Below are 21502 nucleotides of genomic sequence, written 5' to 3' on the forward strand. Positions count from 1 at the left end.
TTCTTCTTCAGTCATTTCTAGTGTCAATTTCAGCTGAAGCTTCCCCTTATTGCTCTAGTTTGGCCAAAGCTTCTTTGAATAACTGACCTGGAAAACTGTTTTTAAAAGTTTCCTGTTTGAAAAGATTGCCTGCCTGTCAAATACTGAAAATAAACTGGCTATTATGTGTGTCATTCTTTATTCAGAAAGATTTGATAATTCTAAAATCTCATTATACAGTAAGATTACAATTGGAGGAGGAGTGGACTTAGAGGAGTTGAGCTGAAATCTCTTTGGCTGCTTACAGATGTAACTCCCTCCCACTCCAAATAGTGCTTTACTTTAAACTTGGCGCATCCCCATGCTGAACCCAGCACATGCCCAGAAAAGGCATCACGTTAGTTTGACTTGGCTCGCCCAATGTCTGTATAGATCATACACTTGAGCAGGGCTTTTTGGATACTTTTATCTAATAGCTGATTGATCAGTCAGCTATTAGATAAAAGTGTGCAAAAAGCCCTGTTAAAGTGAGTGATCCATACAGACACTGCAAAGCTGTGTCAAACTAACGCGATGCCTCTTCCAGTTAAAGCACGTTTTGGGGGTTTTTTCCCCCCATGTCTGTCAGCAGCCTTTGTGCCCAGGAGCCCTCAGGAAGTCTCCAAGTTTTGGTGATAATTTCTACAAATAAAGATTCAATCAGTTTCTCTCCCTTCCTTTCTCCCCTTTTAAGTGAAACAAGGCACAGCCTCTAAGAAGCTAAGTAATGCTGCTTGCGAAGTACAGCTCCTGCCAAACCTATCAATTAATGCCAGATTTCTAAAATGGACAACCAGTAAACTGACCTTCTCCAGACAAATTTATTCCACAATTCCAGTTTAAATAATTATAAAATTAAATAAACAGTATATCACAGACTTGAAGCACACATTAAGATTTGAATATATTCATAAAACTGTTATATTCGGAGACACATAACTGCACTAAATATAGTATTTCTGATCTACTTGTATTAAGATATATATTGATCAGTTTCTCTAACACAGCTGCAGCTAGTGCAAATTGAGCTTCTTCCTTCATTGCTATTCCAGGACTAGAAATTTCTTTTGGTTGTAGGAAGCCATCTGCTGGGTGAATGTAAATTTAGCATCTATAAACTAAATGTTACTAGTTTCTCTTAATAAAATTTGTTTAGTAGACCACTAAGTTAAAACACAGCATAGACTAAAGGGCTAAGCACTTATTTCCTTCTGTAGACAGTGCTGTGCTCCAGTGACAACGATGAACACGAAGTTGTTGCTGGCAATCTATACAGGCAGCAAGTTGGGATGTCAGAGAGATTCTTCAGTTGACATTAATTTTGTGGGTTTTGTCCTGTGACTTGGTAGCTTGAGCTGCTATCCCTTTTCATCTGAAGTCAGGACTTCATGTCTTTCCTTAAACCATACATGGAAACTACTAACCAGTGGTTCTCAACCTTTTTAGACTAGAACCACCCTTGGATAGACTTGAGGCAACACTGGGAAAATGAGCCTGACGAAGGGTGTTTGTGCCCAAAAGCTTGCTAAGAAGAATTTTTCCTATTTGAGTTGGTCTAATAAAAGATATTGGATTTACCCAAAGAATCTTGTCTGCCTATGTCCTTAGACCAACACGGCTACAACCTACATCCATTACTTTTTAGTTTTCCCTCTTTTTACATACAGAAAAACAACAGAGCAGTTCTTCTGTTGCAATGAGCTCAGAAGTCCCTAGTTGTGGTCCTTCTATCTTCTGAGTCATGTCTGTTAACTTAATAGTGCTAACAGTGTGCGACATCCTGTGGCACCCTTAAAAGGATCTCAAGTCACCCTGGTTGAGAATCACTGTACTGAACTCCCATACAAACCCTTTTTCTTTTAAATTGATTATTTATGAATGTTGGGCTGACAAAACCCAGGATTAATAATAAATCCTTTCTCTTGCCTATTTCTAGTCCCTGGGCATCGTGACCCTGCTTTTATCTCTACCTAACCCATTTCCACAACTCACCCCCTACTCCCCTCCAGTCCCTGCTTCCTTTTCCATCCCCCATTTCCATTTCTTCTCCCATTCCCTGCCTCCCTCACCATAACCATACTCCTTAGTCTTCTGTGGTCCCCTTTCCCTCCACCTTCATTGTCTGGTTCCTGTTGCTTGACCTCTTCATTGTCCTTCCAAGATACCCAAATCTCCTCCTAAAATCCCTCTGGAGGGACTGATACATCAGTCCAATATACGATTGGCACCAATATAAAGAAAAGTTTCTGTATCTGAAATCAACCTGATGTGGCTGCTAATTTATCCAATAAATGCCCGTGCGTGTGCGCAGCCACAGTGCAACATGTAGACAGTGAGGAACAGAGCCTGCAGCATGGACTGCTGCTTGCAGCTGGTAAGTCTGGTGCGGTGGGAGGGGATGGGAGAGAGAAAGGGGGAGGGCAGGCTTGTGGGGGGCAGATCAAGGCCCCTGCAGTAAAGGAGGGTGCAGGGCTGGGGCTGCTCAACTGGGGCCGGGGTGAGTATGGGACGGAGTCACAGCTCGTCAGAGGGTGCAGGAAGGGAGGGGAAGGAGTGGCTCCCACAGTTGTGTGCTGCTCGTCTGGCAGCTCCTGCTGCTAATCCCGTGGCTCATCCAGGGGCATGTTCCCCGGATCTGTGCAGGGCAGGACAGGCTGGGGCCAGGCTCTTCCTGGCTAGGCAGATCTGGGGGCACACGCCCTCCTCCCCCCTGCACAAGTGGTGTGAGCTGTTAGATGAGCCCTGGATGAGCTGTGCGCAACTGCAGGAGCTGCCTGCCCCCCCCCACCGCCGAGCTACACCTCCGTCTTGTGCCCACCCCGGCCCCACCTCGCAGCTGTAGCCTGCTTTCTGCACATCTGGGGGGACACATGCCCCTCCCACGCCCCGGACGAGCCACTTGTGGCTCTGTCCCACACCCTTCCCCACCCAGGCTGGTCAGCGCCTGCCTCTGCCCCAGCCCCATTCCCACCCTTACTACAGGGGCCTTGATCTGCCCCCCAACACACCCCTTCCCTCTCCTTTCACCACACCAGACTTACCAGCTGGACTTACCAGCTCTTCAGTTTGAAGAGCTGCATATTGGAAATCACAGACTGGTAGCGGTCAATATGCCTCCTTAAAAATCAGCTATTTTTAAGCCAGCCCCAAATTCTCAGTACATCCCTAAACCCCTCCTTCTAAGGTTCTCTTAATCTGTAAGGGTGGGGGGGGGAATTCTAACAGAAGTATCTTCTCATACACCAAGTAAAGCTACTGCTCCTGATATGTTCAGGTGGCAGCAGTAGATGCTAGACAGATTTCTTTGCCAGCAGCATGAGGCAGTCTGGGGCTTTTGATTTTCGTATTTTGTAAAATTCTAAAGTTCCAGGGTACAAACAATGAGGATATCTGATTGGGAATCGTTACAACAATGCACAACAAAGTTTGCTTTTATTTTCTCTAAAAATATCCTAGCAAGTTACATACAAAAAGTCATTTAGTTTACCCTCTTCTGAGTATGCTTTAAGTGTCTTATACATTTCCTCCCCCCTCAATCTTTACCTGTTTTTATTTTTGTTTTTTTTGTTTGTTTTTTTTAAATACACAGGCTGAATACTCTGGACCAAATTAAAATTGCATGGGTAATAAGAAATCTAGCTTTTCCTAAATAACAAAATTCTTCTAATACATTTCTTTTAGGTAACGTAATATTTGAACATCTGTGCCTGTACTCACCCATGTTTGCTAAGAGGCAGACAACTGCTTGAACATCTGCTCCTGCATACACATCAGCCAGTGAACTGACAACCGGCAAGCAAAGAGTGTGCACTCGAATCCTCCGTTCACCTACAACAGAAATGATGCATAAGTACTCACTGCTTTTCAACTGGGTAGAAAAGTGCTGGCTAATATTGCTTAATACATGCTTGCTCATGTCCCAGACACTTCTGATATAACTGTTTTCTACTTTTACCTTGTAACATACTGCCCACTATTATCCTACATCAGAAAGTTAGCACACTCTTCACACTCAAATACCTCCTAAAATACTTCTAGAATATCCACACTGTGAGTTTATAATCATTTATAGAAGTATTGGAATTTACCAGCGATGGTAGTTCTTACAGAGTGCCCCAGACTATTCCTTTTCATGTAACACATGGTGTCTGTACATTGGCTTCTGAAACCAATTACTTCCCTGCCATTTCAGTAGTAAGGCACTGCCAGTGCCCTCATAACCCTTGCTTTTACCTATGGCGGGGGTGTCAAACATGGCTAGTGGGCCAGATTCAGCCCACGGAACTGTTCTACCTGGCCCACTGGTAGTCCAGTTGGCTACTGAAAATTGGAGGGTTTGGTCACAGGAGCATGGCCTGCTGCAGAATTCAGGGGCCCCGAATCTGATCGACATGGTCACTGGCAGCAGAGAGGTGAGCACGGGTTGTGCAGATACAGCCCTTGCTTGCCCCACTGCTACCCACTCTTGGATCCACCAGACACTGTCCCATGTGTGCTGCTTGCTACTGCACCCCTGGATCTGTGCAGCTGCCTGCTCTTGGACCTATGCTGCCACCTGCCCCACATTTATGCCACTGTCTAATCCCCGATCTATGCCGCTGCCTGCTCATACACCCGCGCTGCCGCTCACCCTCGGACTTGCACTGCTGGCCTGGCCCCAAAGATCCAGCTCGGAAGTAGCCCTGTCTACATCCAGCCTACAGCCCAGAGCGAGTTTTACACCCCTGACATATGGAATGCAGTAAGGTGATGCTGCTTTACGCCTTACAATTTGGACAAGTGCTTTGGACAAGCAGTCATTTACAAAAGGTTCTGAACAAGAAACGATGGTAAAGCCCCAGAAGACAGTAACAAAGCAAGTCTTTTTTAAACTACAAAACACAGGCAGGGACTCTACTCGCCAGTTTCTGCTACTTATTCAAATTTAATACCCAATTCCACAGGAAACTACTGATTTCAGTGGGACTACTTACAGAATAAGCATGTCTGTACCAAACACTTATGAACAGCACAGAGATAGGGTGCAGGTCCCAAAAAATAAGTATTTTAACAGAATTTTTGCTTCTTTAGATAAAAAGATTAAACTGACTTAGGTGCAATTTGGATTTTTTTTTAAATTTAAAAATAAATTTTGTAGGCCCTGATGTCTTATATATCTGCAGATAACCATAAATACAGATAACCATAAATACAGCCATTGACCGTAATGGAAATAGTGATTATGTATAAAATTAAGTAATGTCATGAGTCTTTGTTATGCTTACTAGCTCATAGAATTTTTCATCTGAGATGCATTGCAGCAATTCACACTTGGTATAACTAAAATCATGAGCATTAATTAGGTTGTCCTGGTAATGAGACAGCTGTGCAAGCAACTTACAAGAGCAAAGAGGAGATTTGTATTCTGTCAACAGTATTACCCACTGGCTTCTGCAAGATTCATTAACTAGCAACGCAACTACTTCAACACAAAATAAACTTTGTCTTGAAGTAAATATTCCTCTTTCCTGCCATAAATTAAGACATAGCGGGATAGACATTCTCCAAGAGGTTACTGCATTAAGTACATAATAATTACTGCTTCAAAATGAATCAGGAGTCATTCAAGATATATAACTAAGGGTAGTGGATTTATGCAATTACCTTTGCTGGAAGTATACAAAAGGGCTGTCTGAAAACAAACCAGAGATGTGTCTGTTAGGCTTTCCTCTATGGACATCTGTACTGCAAATCCAGCATCAGGATTGACATTGGCAAGCGACAACAAGTCAGTAGATCGCACAAAAAAGTTTCCATGGAAAGTATGTATTGAAAGCCCTGTAAACAGATTAAATAATTTAAAGATAGGAACAACAGCATGAAAACTCAATACCAATTATTCTCTGTCAATCAAAGTGTCCAATTTCAACAGTATAACAGTACAATAGTTTTTTTTCTAAATATCAATGGAATTTCAATGCTTGCATAACCATAATATTAACCGCAAGAGATTTTGGAACAATCCTGTATGGCAAAGGTGTCACACGAACAGTTCACTGGGCTATTCTACCAATTTGGAATCTGGGGGCATGGACTGCTGCTGAATCCAGGACCCTAGGGCCCCAGTGGACATGGCCACAAGCAGCAGGGGCCCCTGTGCGCCTTCACTGTGGGCTGGACACCTGGGGGGGTGAACATGTGCTGCAGTGCCACTCACAGGGGACAGGATCCGGCTTGGCTGGCATGGCCCCGTCCCCCGTGAGTGGCTGCTGCCTGGGCTGCATCAGCCAAGCATCAAGCCCAGCGCTGCTTGCAGGGGATGGGATTGGTTGTGCCAGCTGAGTTCCAAGTCTGGCCCTGTCTGCTGTGAGCGGCACTGCCGAGTGCTGAACCCAGCCCCATTCCCTGCGAGCGGTACCAAGCTTGGCTGGTGTGGCTGGTCTTGGTGCTCAGCAGCGCTGCTTGCAGAGGACAGGCTCAGTGCTCGCCTGGTGTGGCCCAGGCAACAGAACTCACAGGGGATGGGTGCTTGACTGCTGCATGCCAAACCCATCCCCATCCCCATCCCCTGTGAACTTTACCAGGCTCGGTGCTCAGCTGGCATGCCCCAACCCCCTGCAGGCTGTGCTGCCTGGGTCATGCCAGCCAAGCACTAAGCCCAGCCCCACCTGCTGCAAGAGGCACTACTGAGCACTGAGCCCGGCTGTACCAGCCGAGTACCAAGTCCAGCACTGCTCATAGGGCTGGGCTTGGTGCTTGAGCCTCGTGTCACTCGCAGGGGACTGTGATATGACGTATAAATTGAGGATGAATTTAAAATGTTAAAAATTGGGCTTCAAAACTCAACTTGTACACTGTGAAATATGGTACACAATAATAGGCACCTTGGCTGCAATTATGTGGACAAGCTAGTAAAGTTAAAAACACTGCAGGTATGTCTCCATATCCTGCAAAACACACTTCTAATTGTATCACATGCCTTAATGAGTTATGCTGTATGGAAAGGTATAGAAGATGTGTGTCAGACCACAATTTATAAGCTGGTCAGATCAAAATACGCTGTCTACATACACACTCCAACCTCAGGGAACTTGAGCTCAACAGTATCTGCACCTTGCCTCTCCTCATATTATGCATAAATGACAAAGGATAATCTGTGCTACTCGTATCACAGTTTTCTTTCAATCACTGAACAAATTAGTAAACTCCAAGGGGGAAGCTGAAGGGCAGACTGCAGAATGAGTATATAAGGAACACCTCTTAAAGAGCTCATTTGCTGTAAGGTAAGCAACTTCTCCCCCGGTGATGACCTGTACTGTACCCGACTCTAAAATATAAATTTGTTCACATGGAGGTAGGAACTCAAGAGTTTTAAGAGACTAATGACTGAATCATTATTTTCTCCAATGCAGCATTGCATTTTGGGGTTTTGGAGATTTCACAGTGATTAGCGTGAATTGAGAGCCACATAGTTGCTTTATAGACATCTACTAAGGAAAGACTGAGGCAATAGCAATCAATAAAGACACCTTCTTTGATAGAGGCAGTAAGGAGAATGATGCCATTGGATCAGTAATCCCATAAGATCTTTAAGAATTAAAAGCTCTCATAAGATCACAGTGGCTGCTTGCAGACATAAAAAAACCAAAACCAAAAATGGTGCTTTAAACTTGGTGCGCTCCAGCATGGAGCTCAGCACATGCCCAGCATTGTGTTTATTTGACCCAGCTTGCCCAACATCTGTATAGATCGAGTGCTTGGGGGGGGGGAATGGAGGAGGACTGGCACTTATCTAATACCTCACGTGCTCTCTATCTTTTCTAATAAGTGTATGCCTGGTGGCCAGGGGTGTGGCACATGGCTGCAAGGAGGCGTGTGTGTGGCTGAATGCCGAGTGGAGGCGGGAGGTGGTGGATGGTAGCAGTGGCTGCCACCACATGCAACATCTCTGCCCCCCACCCACCATCTGATCAGCTGGGTGGTGCCTATGGGACCCACAGAGGGGCGTTGCTGCTTTCACCCTGCTCTGGCCCTGATCCTGGGAGGCGTCAGCATGGGGTGGTGGGTGGCGGTGCTCCACCCCGCCCATGCCCCTTCCCACACTCCCAGCTGACAATTCAGGGACAGTCAAGATCTTTCGATTCATACCTACAAGACAGTGCAAGATTACAGATATGGATGTCTCATGCAGTTTGAGGGACCTTGTAGTGCATGAGTCAGAAAATCTAGATAGGTGCATCTAGATAGGTCAAACCACCGAAGAGCAGGGGCTCCTCTACAATTCAAGAAGCATTCAGCATCTGACTGCAAGATGAAGGGTGCTCAAGTCTAAGCAGAATATTCTCCCTTTACCCTATAATAACAAGCCTGACACCACTAGCAAAATTCTTGGGAATAAGAAATGACAAACACAGAAAATGCAGGAACCAGAATTGGTCGACCTTTGGTTGGGACTGTCAAACTCAGACTGGCTTATTTTTGCTCGACTTCACACCTGTATAGAGATATAGGAAGCCCTCTTCCAGCCCCAGATATCAGAAAGAATCAGAGATACTGGCCTCAGGCTTCCAAGTCGTAATACCTGTTGTTTTAAGTAGCAAACATTCTGAGATTGGACTAGTCTGAGAAGAAGTTCTGAAATACAGAATTCCAATTCTACAAATGGTTTAAGATCAGTGGCACTCAACCTTTTGGCTTTATGGACCAGATGAGAGGCACAGGACCAGTCTGCAGGCTGCATCAGGCCCTGAACTGCCTCTGCCTGGCCCCATGTGTGGAATTGGGCCCTGTGCGCCAGGATTGGGCTATGGGGCCCTGCACCAACTATGCCTGGCTCCGTGTACTCGGATAGGGCCCTGGACCACCCCGTGCACAAAAAAAAAAAAGAGTCAGGCTCCACACTACCATGCATACCCAATCCAGGGTACAGGGTCATAGCCCATGGGGAGCTCCATGGGCTAAATGACATAGCAACAGAAACCAGATCTGGCTTGAGGGCCTGGGGTTAAGCACCCCTGATTTAGATAAATTTTCCTATAGTGGGTATACACACCAAGTTGTTCTGGATGCTAGGCAGACAGAAAGCAGACAAGTTTATCTGATGTCTGGTACACCAGTTTCACAGCTAGACAGCTTGCCAACAAAATGGGAGTGTTTTCCTCTACTTGCTGATGCAAAGCATGCCTGTGGTACTGTGCAATCACGTTAATTACTACTAGTCCGTTGGAAATATGCTGCAGGATGGATCTCCAGGCTTTGACGACCCCTTTGAAAATGCTTTCTGATTTCCTTCTATTTCATAGAGGATACTGCTAGCAGGAGAATATGTCAAGGGAATGCTTGTCTGGAATGTATATTGACCAGTTGTGGAGGTATTTGGTACACAGTGCATGTACTTGGTACACAGCATGTGGTATCAGGTCCTCATATAATAGCATGTAATCCTAGCAGGGAATGGCAAGTTCTCACCACCATGGACAAAATGGTTTCTGGAATATGTTCTAAGGAAAATACTAGGCCTGTCAAAATGGCTCAAAGGTACTGCACTCGTACAAGGTTTAATTTCTGGATAGAGTGAGCACCTCTTGAACATTTTTGGAAATCTGTAATCAAGATCTACTCTCTATTAGCCAGCCAGCTAGGGAAGAACACATAAACAGGTTGTTTTTCTCAGGCATACAGCTAAAACCATGCACACCTTTAGTGAATATTCTTAGAGCTATCAACAAGCCAAAAAAACAGAACTTGAACCGGTAGTGCTTTTGACCTACCATAAACCCTAGAACTTTCTGTGGGAAGACCTGAGAGAAAATGCTGACAAACACCTTGAAGGCTGAGAAATATGAAACCATTCTGATTCCAGGAAGGGAATTATTGTAGCTTGCCATGATCTTCCACTTCATTTTGCAGCTGACCTCTTTCAGGTCTGGGATGAAATGCCATTGGCCTTCTCCCTTAAGGATTAGGAAGGAACTGTTCTCTGCTGCTGATGGAAACCTCTTCTATTGTCCCCAGGACAGAAAATAAGAGAGTCCTCTTCTTACAACAAGATTCCCACCCCACAAGTTATAACAGCTCTTATCTGGAAAACTTCAAGGTCTAAAATTTAGGATCTCCCAATGGAAAGACTTTATTCGTGATATTTACCATTTGAGTACGTTGCACAGAAAATTATATTAGTTATTTTTAATTCCTTCCAGACGATTATCCTGTGAACAACAGAAGTTGCATTAGCAGCAACACATCTTTTCCTCTAAGTGGAAAGAAGTTCCTAACTATGAGTCACTATTCCAGCTGATTCTGGACAAGAAAAAATGAGATTCACAAAAAACTACCTACTTTAACCCCAAAGTTTTAAAAAAGAACCTTAGTTCAAATGCTTACTCATGTAAGCAAAAAACAAAAGCAACCCACGCAGCTTACAACAGTGTTCTAAATGAATGTCTTTTAAGAAGCATGGTGCATTTTAATCTCACTTAATGACTACATACAATGTCTAAACTAATACACAAACAACATTTTCTACTTTTTAATTGTTATGCCATACCTTTTGTACACCTTATTCTCATGACTGCTTCAAATCCAATCTTCCTTGTAAGGTACCTTTTAAGGTCTTTTTGCAATTTTTCTGCTTGAGCAGGATTGTAGCTACGATGAAAAGATGGATAATAATAGATGCATCCAGCAGAATATTTTGACATGCAAGCTTTGGGAGAGAAAGAGACAGAGAAAGGTGGTTAATATTTATACATGTAGAAATAACTTAAACATAACATAAAACATATAAACACATCACAGAGCAGTGACTGGCAAGGACTATCCCATTCTTAGCCGAGTGCCAGAATCACTAGTTTCTTCCTTTTTCATAGATGCATAGATTGTAAGGGGCTTGCAAGATCATCAGGTCCAGTCCCCCTGCACTAGGCAGGAAAAGACACCTGGGGTCAGGTGACCCCAGTGAGGTGACCGTCCAGTCTCCTCTTGAAGATTTCCAGAGTAGGTGATTGCACCACCTTTGGAGGGGGAGTTTTCCGGTCTGCACACCCTGACTGTGAAGAAGTTTTTCTTACAGTTGAGCCTGAAGCAGTCTTCCAGGAGTTCGTGGCCATTGCTTCTGTTTTTTACCTCCTCCTGACCCCATAATATGTACATTTTTGACTGCACAATGAACAAGCTTCTTCAGAAGGAGGGGCAGTGGGAGCTTTCAGCTAGACTTTTTTTTACAGCCTGTGGTTAAAGATACTCTCCTGGAAGATGAGGGATGTAGTTTTAAATCCTTAGGTTGAGGAGAACCCGAGACCCAGCACGTTCTCAGCATACACTCCAATTACTAAGCTATTAGCCAAAAGGTATACACCATTCCCACTACAACTGGTCATTTTAGTATCTATTCTTTGAAGAGGGACTGAGCACTCTGGATCTCAAGTGAATTGAGGTATCCAACGCTCACCCCTGTGCCAAATGCCTAAGCTCTGCAGAGCAGTGAGAGTTCAGACACACCTCGTATGCTTGGTGTTTCCTTTGGTCTGCCTCTAGCAACTTCCAGGGTCTCTGAATTGAAAGTGAATCCATCTTTCTACTGACTTTGTCAGGACTTTAGTACCTAATCCACTTTCTCTGGATCAGTCTCCTACTGCCAGGCTCCTGAATGTCAAGATGTTGCAGTACCTAAAGAACTAATTTAGATTTTGTCCTTAAACCTTAGGTAACCAGATAGTTCACAAGGTTTTTGAAAAGCAAATCATACCAGCTTTGGAGGAGAAGCAACACAGCTGTATTCACACAGCGCTGTATCTGAGCTAACTTTACCTCTCGGCAGAGCTAACTGGCCTGTCTGTACTTGTGAGGCTCTGATGCTTTTCAGAGCTGGCACCTGTAGAGCAGCTTTGTGCCAGGAATTCTTTGCTATGGCCCTTCCACAATCTCCACAGCCGCCTGGGTAAGAACCACTATTTGTTACCACCACAACACAATTCTAATGTTTCATGCCATATTACACAGTGTATCAATGGCTGGTGTACAGAGACAGGCCTTAGCTTAGCTTAGATTTAGAAAACTCTGGATGAGAATATTTGTCCTGTGTTCCACATTGAGCATTAACAAACTTCTCTTCATTCTTTGCCTTCTGGTTATTTTATTCCTTGAGCATGAATGAGACTTGGCATAAACAGACCCTCTGATATGACCTGCTTGGCTTTCCTGTTCTTTCCTATTACTGATTTCCAAATCAGTTCCATCATTCTTCAGAGAAGTGACAACAACTTATTTATACAACTTAAAAGACAAAATTTGCTAGGGAGCCTTTATTAGGCATTAAAGTGAAAACTGTGACAAACATGAAAGTACATTTGTATGGAAGTTGGCTTCCCCTACCTAAAGAAGACAGGTCAGCATATTGTGAACTCAACAGAAACAAATCCACAGCCGTTTGCTGTCCTGAACAATCCAATGCCAACTTTTTATAAAAATCTGTTGCTGGGCCAAGATGCTGCACACCCTTTGGTAGACAACAAAGAATAAGAACACAGCAAGGTTAAGAACTGGGAACATGTTGTGCTGGACAGAAAAAGTGCTATTAAATAGCATAGTATTGTAAAGAGAAAGAAGCATAATATAAAGCATTGCTTTTTTTTTTTTTTTTTTTTTAACACTTTACACCTTTCTTGTTGTTTGCATTTATTTTCTCAAATCTAAACCACATTAGGTTAAGCTTATAGCCAACTATAATCCTGTTTAATATTTAATATGATAAATATTAATTGCTTATTAATAATATTTATGAAGTTTATAAGCATTCCAGTCAGAAACAGTTTGAATTATATACTACTCCTGGGATTTTTTAAAACAAATGGACAAAATATTAAGAACTGAAGTTCCAGAATTATTCTACTGATCAGACTCAGTTGTTCATTCAGTTCCAGGTTCCAGGCCCGATCAAAACTGAATTAGTTAGGTTTACTCTTGCAGCATTAGCCAAACATCAGTTTGGCTCTGAAGAAAACTGCTCATTTGCCTTAAAGAGAGGTACATTACATAAAGAATAAATAGTTACATTTTTTTAAATAAATGAATGAAGCATCAATATAAAGTTAATAATACCTTCGTGCTTGATCTCTGATTGGGATCTTCTCTGGAATGCAAAAGCCCTGCACCCAAGGATGGCAGCTGTGTTTGAAACACAGATATGCGGCCACCTGTTGGAGACATCAGTTTAAATGCAGCCTGAAGTGCAGGACCCAAAGCACTGTGCGTTTCTCTTGTATTGGTGAACATATTTGGCAGTGCATTCAGTAAATCTTTTATCAACTGCAAAACAGATGGAAAGGTATTACTGATAAAAAAAAAAAAAAAAAAAAAAAGGATCCAGTTTCAGCTGTACTGGCAACAGTCATGTCATACATACATACATGTATATTTCATCTCATCTTAAACACACTGCACAAAAAATGACATTTTTAAAAAACCCAATGATATCTCAAACAAACAGAATAAAGAAATAAACAGTTTTTCCACTCTAAAATATGTTAATGACTTTCAGGCAAAACTTAAAGATACTGAACTTAAATACTGAAATCAATGGAATTTATATAACAAGGTACATAATAAAAAAATTAAAAAGAAACATATTTTTATTTTTTAGAATTAAAAGGAACTTAATAGTACTTTTTGATCAATCTTACCTCTTTGCTTTCATGTAGATTTACAAGTAAACTGTCAGGTGTAGGTAAGAAAACATCTATGGGAAAAAAAATTTTATTAAATGAAAAACACACAAATACCACAAAAATATTAGATCTGTGGTATAAAAAAAAATTGTATAACTCAAATTTATTTTTGTGTGCGCGCGCACGCACACACACAAAATCTACTTTATATAAACAAATGGTTTTTATCAGTGCCAGTGTCATTATGATCATAATTTCATTTTTTCAGATCCAACTATTTTTTAAATGATCAGATTGTACATTAAGTAAAAACTATGTATGGATCACCCTCATTTTGCTATGCATATTTTTTAGAGCTGTGCAAAACAGCACTGTTTTGTTTTGACTTCTGTTTTGCCATTTTGAAGGGACAGCGTTTCGTTTCGCTGTTTTGAAGCACTGTTCCATTTCATTTAATCGAAAATGTTTCACTGTTTTGACGCTATTTCAATGAGTTTTGACATTTCGCCCATAGGCTATAATGGGGAACCACAAAAATGCTTATAACTTTGTCATTTCTTGCCTGGTTCAGATTAAAATTGCAGGGATGCTAACCCCTTCTAAGGGCATAATTTCAAGGAGATATGTGCAAGGGTTTCCGTGAAACCACACCTCAAACTATTCAAAGCAAAACCTGTATCACTTGCCAGCAGCGGCAGCCTGCTGTCATTCCACATGCAGAGGCCCATGCCCCCCCAAGAGGAGTCTGGCACATCCCCTCAGCCCTCCTGAGGGGTGCGGGCCCCAAAATCTGCACGTGGGGTTTGAACAGGTTGCTGCAGCCAGCTGGGAAAATAGCCCAGAGCTCCTGCCATCATCAGCTGGCCACAGCAGCCTGCTGTCATCCCACATCATCCGGGGGCCTGCATCCCCTCAGGAAGAGCTAGGGGAAACAATCAGAGAGCTGAGGGACCTGAACATTCCCCCAGCTCCCAGTTTGATTCTCCAGCTCTCTGATCACTTCCCCCAGCTCTGCCCGGGGAACACAGACCCACGGATCTGCGTGCCAGGTTTCAGTAGGCTGTCACTGCAGGCTAGGGCCAGCAGCAGTACCACAGTCCTCACAGCGCTCAACACAGGCTGCCTCAAGTGAGTGCCACTGGCCCCAGCCTGCAGTGGCAACCTGCTGAAACCCACACGCAGATCAGGGGCCTGCGCCCCCTGGGAAAGAGCTAGGGAAAGCTATCAGAGAGCTGGGAAATTGAACCAGGAGCTAGATGTCAATATCAGAGCTGTCCTTCCCATCCTCTGCCCCCTCCCTCTCCTTAGTTTTTAAATGTTTTGAGTGCTCGTTTCGTTTCAAAGCTGTTTTGAAGCCTTTCGTTTCGATTCTGCTGTTTCAAGCTTGAAACAACTTCACAATGAAACGCATCCAAGTTTCACACCATCCTACTATACAACAGAAAATTTAAGTAGATTTTAATCTTTCCTTAGAAACAGCAGAAGTAGATTCTAAAATATTTTGTAACCACTTCTCTTACTCACCATCAATATCTGAAACAATCAACATCTGAGGCTGTGATAATCCTTCCTGCAAGTTGTAGAACTGAACAGTACTGTCAAATGTTATGAACCCTATTCTTGTTCTTGAATCTCCAGGCAGCCTTAAGATTAAAAAAAACAAAGCAAAAAAAACAAAAATAAAAATAAAGACCAACATTTTAAGCGCTGATATAGCTCTTACTGAAATTAACAAAAAGCAGGCTGCAGATGATTAGGGTCCAGATTCTATTCCACCTTGTAAAATGTCAAGTAAGTTGACTTAGATGTTAAAATGTGATCCTATTCCACCCTGCTCAAAAATCTGAAAAAAAATATTCATGCCTCCTTTGTAGCATGCCGTCATTCACTTTTGTATATCTGAAAAACAGTTCATACAAAATCATATAGGAACTGCGTTGGTTTACAAAACACCTAAATATTTCTTTTTTCTCCTCATTTCATTTTTTTCGATTCTCGTATTTTTCTTCCTTTTAACTTGACTGGATCAGTTTCAGAAAAATGCTGTTATGATGCAAGCAGTGCACAACCCTCTCCCCAAACAGAATATGCAAACTATAGTTTTGCATCCTCTCTGAGAGGCGCAGTGTAGTGGTAATTTATTTAAAATAAAGCAGGAGAGCCGAAGATACCTGTAAAATGTAATCTATGTATTACTCTATTCTATATATTTTCTGTGCGTCTAAAACAACACCAATAAAAATTGCAAAAAATTCTGCAACACAGAACACTTTATAAAATTAACACAAAGTACTAAAAATCCCCAATTTTGAATGGAAAAAGTTCTCACTAAAGAATGACACAGAGTTAAAATAACCAAAAGATAGGCAAACCCCACTTTAACAATGCATTCAGAAAGCATCAAAACACTAGGGAACTGCCCAAGAATAAAAACATCCACAACATTCGTTTCCATAGCAAGACATCTACGGACAAAGATTAAAACAAGTATCTACTTCTAATGATTTTTAAAAGTAAGCAAAATATTTTCTTCTACTTATTGGTGGTATCTGATGGTCAAGACAATAAGTTTTACTTCCAATTCCTAATATATTCACCTACTGCATGCACTTTTCCTCTCCAAAACTGGGATGCTTGTCTTGAGTGAGGAAGCTTGATTTTCTGCCCAGAATAGCAGCAGTGGCATTTCTATTCAGGCAGCACCAAAAGAGTCAATTGAAATCTACCCAATCCCTGCTAATTGTTCTTCACTCAACAGGTGTTAAAAAAACTATTATTTTACAATCATGTTGATGGATAAATCAAGCAATTCTTTCCTTCAGCAACTGCGCTGAAGAATTTGTAATTTAGCTACTCCTGATCTCTCTCCTAGGTCTGCCCATGGAGTCCAGTCTTCAGCAGCATCAGCTACAGAGCCAACCTTTGGCTGAGCAGTCAAGAGCAGCTCATATTTCAGCTATGAAAGAGTTAGAAGTGTAGCTTTTGCCTGAAAGGAAAAGGCGGGTGAGTGAGCTGAAGATTAGGCTCTGTCCCTGCTGCATGCATGCATAACTGGGGAGGGAGGGGGGGGAATTCTTTTTTGCCTTCCTAAAAAACAAGACGCATTTCTTATTTGGGGCATGTGGTATGTGAGAAAACATGGTAATTAGAAAAATTACTACTTTTGGAAGCAATCTTTGGTAATGTATAAAATGAGCATTTTTTTTACTGTGACAGTGCCAATAAAGCAGTAAGAGATGAATATGATGCACAAGACATCAAAAGATACCTCCAGAAATTTGCATCACCAAATGAAAAATTCAATATGGTAAATGCCAGTCAGATTAGCCAGCTCCAGTTGCTAATTAGAAACGAGGGATGCACCGATAGATTTTTTGGGCTGATACCGATTGCTGATTTTTAGTAAGCCTTATCAGCCAATACCAATCCGATTCCGATACACAGCTGGGCATCATGGAGTGCCATTAGGCTGGTAAGTCTGTTGTGGAGGAAGGGGAGAGGGGGGAAGGAAGGGGCGTGGGTTGTGGGGGGGGACAGACTGAGGATCCCGCAGTGAGGGAAGGAGTGGGGCTGGGGCAGGCACTGCAGTCGGGACGGGGCACAGGATGGAGCAGCAAGCAGCTTGTCCAGGGGGCACAGAGAGGGGGTGGCGGCTCCTGCTGCTGCGTGCACCCCAGGAGGGCACAAGGAGCATGTGCCCCCAGACCTGCATACAGGGCGCAAGTGGGCCAAGGCAGCATAGAGCACTTCCTGCTTGGGGGCTGGGCCAGACTGTACTTAGGGTGGGCAGTGGCGATGCTGGGAGGTGGTCTACTGTGGGGGTGGGGTGGAGGGATGCAGACACCCCAAAAATTTGCTGTAGCCCTCCCATAGCCCCACCTCCCAGGGCCGCCACTGCCTGCCCCAAGTGCAGCCCCAGCCCAGCACCAATCGCCAGGAAGAGCTCAGTACCACCCTGGCCCCAGCCCAAAGTAGCAGCCCACCCTTGCCCATGCACAGATCTGGGGTACATGCCCCCCATGCTCTCCTGGGGTGTGTGCAGCATAGAATCATAAAATCAATGAGTTGGAAGGGACCCAGACAGAGTCTGACCCCCTGCCATGGGCAGGAAGGAGCACGGGGGGTGGGAGGGGTCATAAGACTCCAGCCAGGTGCCCATCCAGTCTCTTCTTGAAGATCTCCAGGGAAGGTGAGAGCACCACCTCTCTGGGAAGCCTATTCCAGGCTCTGGCCACCCTTACCATGAAGTAGTTCTTCCTAATATCTAACCTAAACCTATCCTCCCTCAGCTTGTGGCCACTGTTCCTAGTGACTCCAAGGGGGGCCCTGGTGAACAGACCTTCCCCCAAGTCCCTGCTGCTGGCCCCTGATAAGGTTATAGGCAGCCACAAGATCCTCCCTCAGTCCCTCTTGCAGAGACTGAAGAGATTCAGGTCCCTCAGCCTCTCCTCATAGGGCTGGCCATGGAGGACCCCAACCATACGAGTGGCCCTCCTCTGGACCCTCTCCAGGTTCTCCACGTCCTTCTTGAAGTGCAGCGCCCAGAACTGGACACAGTACTCCACCTGCGGCCTGACCAGTGCCACAGAGAGGGGGAGCAAGACCTCTCTGGACCTGTTAGTGATGCCCCTGTTGATGCATGACAGGGTGCGGTTGGTTCTGCCTATTGCTTCGTTGCACTGGCAACTCATTTTCATCCTGGAGTCAATCATGACTCCAAGATCCCTCTCCACCTCTGTGCTGCTGAGAGGGTCAGCCCCTAACCTACAACCATAATGTTGGTTCCCTCTCCCCAGGTGCAGCACTCTGCATTTGTCCTTGTTGAACCGCATCCTGTTCAGATCTGCCCATTTCTCCAACCTATCCAGGTCTGCTTGGATGCAGTCCCTGCCTGCTGGTGTATTCAGCAGTGGGAGCCCCCCCCAGGTGAGCTACTTGTGGCTTCGTCTTGTGTCCAGCCTTGCCTGGGCAGCCCCAGCCCCACTTCCTCCTTTACCACTGGGGCCTCGATCTGCCTCCCCCCATCCCCCAACACCCCCCCCTTCTCTCACAACAAACTTACCAGCAGGCCCTGGCTACTCTCCACACTGCTGGGCTGCACTCCTTGCTGCCTGCATGCTGCACTGCAGCTCTGTGCATGCACGAGGCATTTGTCAGCAACATTACTGGTCACATCAGCCAAAAAAAGCCAATTGCTGATACTGTCAATTTTCCTTATATTGGTGCCAATGCAATGTGGGACTGATGTATTGGTGCACCTCAAGAAGTCCTAGCAGCTGCAGCGTTATGTATTCCAGGAGGAGTGATCAATACACTTTTAGAAAAACAAACATTTTTAAAAGTTTTTCAGAATAACTAATATGAGGACCCCTCTTTATCTGCTGCTATTTGATCATTCAGGATATAATTTGGGGTTATCTAACAAAACAAAAACAGAAGCCGGTTTGTACATTACTTCTAATAAGATACATTCAGGGATATTCTTTGCCATGATGCAAACAGCTATGAATCACATTCCTATACACTTCTTCTAGATTCATATTTCAAAATGAAACTATCACCTTTGGCAGCAAACGTGCCTTATATGAGCAGATTATGTACACACCATATGCAAGTACATATTGCATGGACAGAGAAGAGCATAGCAGAGGCACCACTGTGGACTGATCTCACACATGTAATTTAGCTACTACAAAAAAGATTTATTTTTATATTCTTACTTGTCTAGGTTTTCCAGGAGCGACTGGCAGACAACTGTCAAATATCCAGCTTCTACTGCATTATGAGACACATCTAAAACAAACAAATACACCGCAGGCTGAGGAGGACGAAGCTGTGAAGTACAGAAAACAAAACTTAAAATTCTTATTTTAAAGAATAAAAAGGACTGTTATCCACTATAATTTAAGAGAGTGAAAGATGAGAAGAAAAGAAAGGAAATAGCTTGTATTAAAATTAACTTTTTATGCAAAAAAGGGTAACAGTGAAATTAGCACAATCACTCAAGGACTTTAACAAAGCCAGATTAAAAACAAATCTCATTTATGTTAAGCACATAATTATTTAGAAAACAAAATTAAAATTTTAGTCTTTGCTTTAATTGACTGTGTCTAAGGAGAGCTTTTGATGTGAGGAATAACATTTATCATTTAAAATGACTTTTTTTCATTTTTTACTATCCTGAATTAAAACATCATCGGTGTCCCATGGTTATCATATTTACATTATAAATGCCTATATTCGATTATCAACTTGCCCCTACCTATAAGTTTAATTTTTCAGCCAAGAGTCCAAGTCAGCAGTGGAGAATTTAAATGCAACCATCTGTTGGAAACCGAGTAGCTTGTACAAGATAAACTGGTTCTTCCGCTTCTGGGAGAATGCGTTTCACTCCTAGTATACTAAATATAAAGTTTTATACAACAGGATTGCTAGCTGCTGAGTGTCCTAGAGTGAGAAGTTAGACTTAGGTCTAAAATTGTTTCAGTTTTTAAAATCTCTCCTCCATTGGTTTTGCTCATTGCTTGCTAACCTATTTAAGAATATTAGTACCTGCCCCAGGATTTTGGCATGACTAACTACTTTGTCCAGTTCAGTGTCATTTTGAAACATATTCAAGGTTTCACATATTGTTGAGTGAACAGGGACAGCAAACAGGGCAGTTTGCAAGCAGTTCGCTGGGAGCAAGAGGAAGAGGAGTCAGGCACCAGATCCTGCTTCAGGAATTTAAGTGAGCCAGGGCTGCCTGTGTTTGGCTTGCTGTTTGTTTGGTAAGCAGTGTTTGGGCATGTGCTCTGAACAAGCTGGAGTGCTGAGTGATTGGTGCTTGTGTCTGACAAAAGCCCCAACAAGGGTCAGTAATTATGATGCTATTGGAATAACAGAATAACTTGGTGGGATTGCTTGCATGACCCACGTACTGTTATGGATATAAACTGAACATATAAACTGTTTAGGAAGGAAAGGCAGGGGAGAAGGGAAGGAGGAGAGGAGCTGTGCTTTATGGAGAAGAGCTGTATGTCTGCTCAGAGCTTCAGTACGAAAATCTCTAGGTTAGGGTCAGAGAGGAGAGCAACAAGGGCGACATCATGCTGGCTGTCTGCTAAAGACCACCAGACCAGTAGGATGAGGTGGATGAGGCCTTCTTTAAAACAGCTAGCGGAAGTTTCCTTATCACAGGCCCTGGTTCTCATAGAAACTTTAAATTACCTTGACATCTGCTGGGAGGGCAATACAGCAGTGTGCAGGCAATGCAGGAAGTTTTTGGAGCATAGAACTTCCTGGTAAAAAAAGGTGCTGGAGAGGCCAACTAGGGGCCGTGCTCTTCTCAAACCTGCTGCTCACGAACAGGAAAGAATTGGTGGGGAATATAGAAGCGGATGGCAACTTGGGCAGGAGTGACCATGAGATGACAGTTCAGGATGCTGAGAAAAGGAAGGAAGGAGAGCACCGGAGTAAGGACCCTGGACTTCAGAGGTCGACTAGACTCCCTCGGGGAACTAATGGGCAGGATCTCCTGGGAGGCCAGTCTGAGGGAGAAAGGAGAACTGGTTGTATTTTAAAGAAACCTGATGGTGCAGGAACAAGCCATCTGAATGTGTAGAAAAGCTAGCAAGTATGGCAGAAGACCAGCTTTACTTACTAGGGAACTACTCTTCAGTAAGCTAAAACACAAAAAGGAAGCTTACACAAAAAGTGGAAACTTGGACAAATGAGAAGTTGTAAGAGTGTTGCTTGGGCATGCAGGAATAAAATCAGGAAGGCGAAAACACAATTGGAGTTGAACCTAGTAAGGGACACGAAGGGTAACAAGAAGGGTTTCTACGCATATGTTAGCAACA

The 21502-nt window shown here is 43.5% G+C and overlaps 1 protein-coding gene across 4 annotated transcripts in view; it reads right to left on the reverse strand.

Moving 5' to 3' along the window:
- SEC24B (SEC24 homolog B, COPII component) overlaps positions 1–21502 on the reverse strand; it is a 100563-nt gene that overhangs the window by 15262 nt on the left and 63799 nt on the right. For all 4 annotated transcript variants that reach the window (XM_090036717.1, XM_090036720.1, XM_090036718.1 and 1 more), the window contains 8 exons: positions 19382–19494; positions 15186–15304; positions 13677–13732; positions 13096–13302; positions 12370–12493; positions 10544–10702; positions 5662–5835; positions 3736–3846 (listed from right to left, as the gene is read on the reverse strand). In XM_090036717.1, coding sequence (XP_089892843.1) covers positions 3736–3846; positions 5662–5835; positions 10544–10702; positions 12370–12493; positions 13096–13302; positions 13677–13732; positions 15186–15304; positions 19382–19494 — 1063 coding nt within the window. The remainder of the gene's footprint in view (positions 1–3735; positions 3847–5661; positions 5836–10543; positions 10703–12369; positions 12494–13095; positions 13303–13676; positions 13733–15185; positions 15305–19381; positions 19495–21502) is intronic.

The sequence above is a fragment of the Crocodylus siamensis genome, chromosome 2 (genome assembly GCF_052110815.1).
Source record: "Crocodylus siamensis isolate JL-2025a chromosome 2, ASM5211081v1, whole genome shotgun sequence".
NCBI classification, from domain to species: Eukaryota; Metazoa; Chordata; order Crocodylia; family Crocodylidae; genus Crocodylus; species Crocodylus siamensis.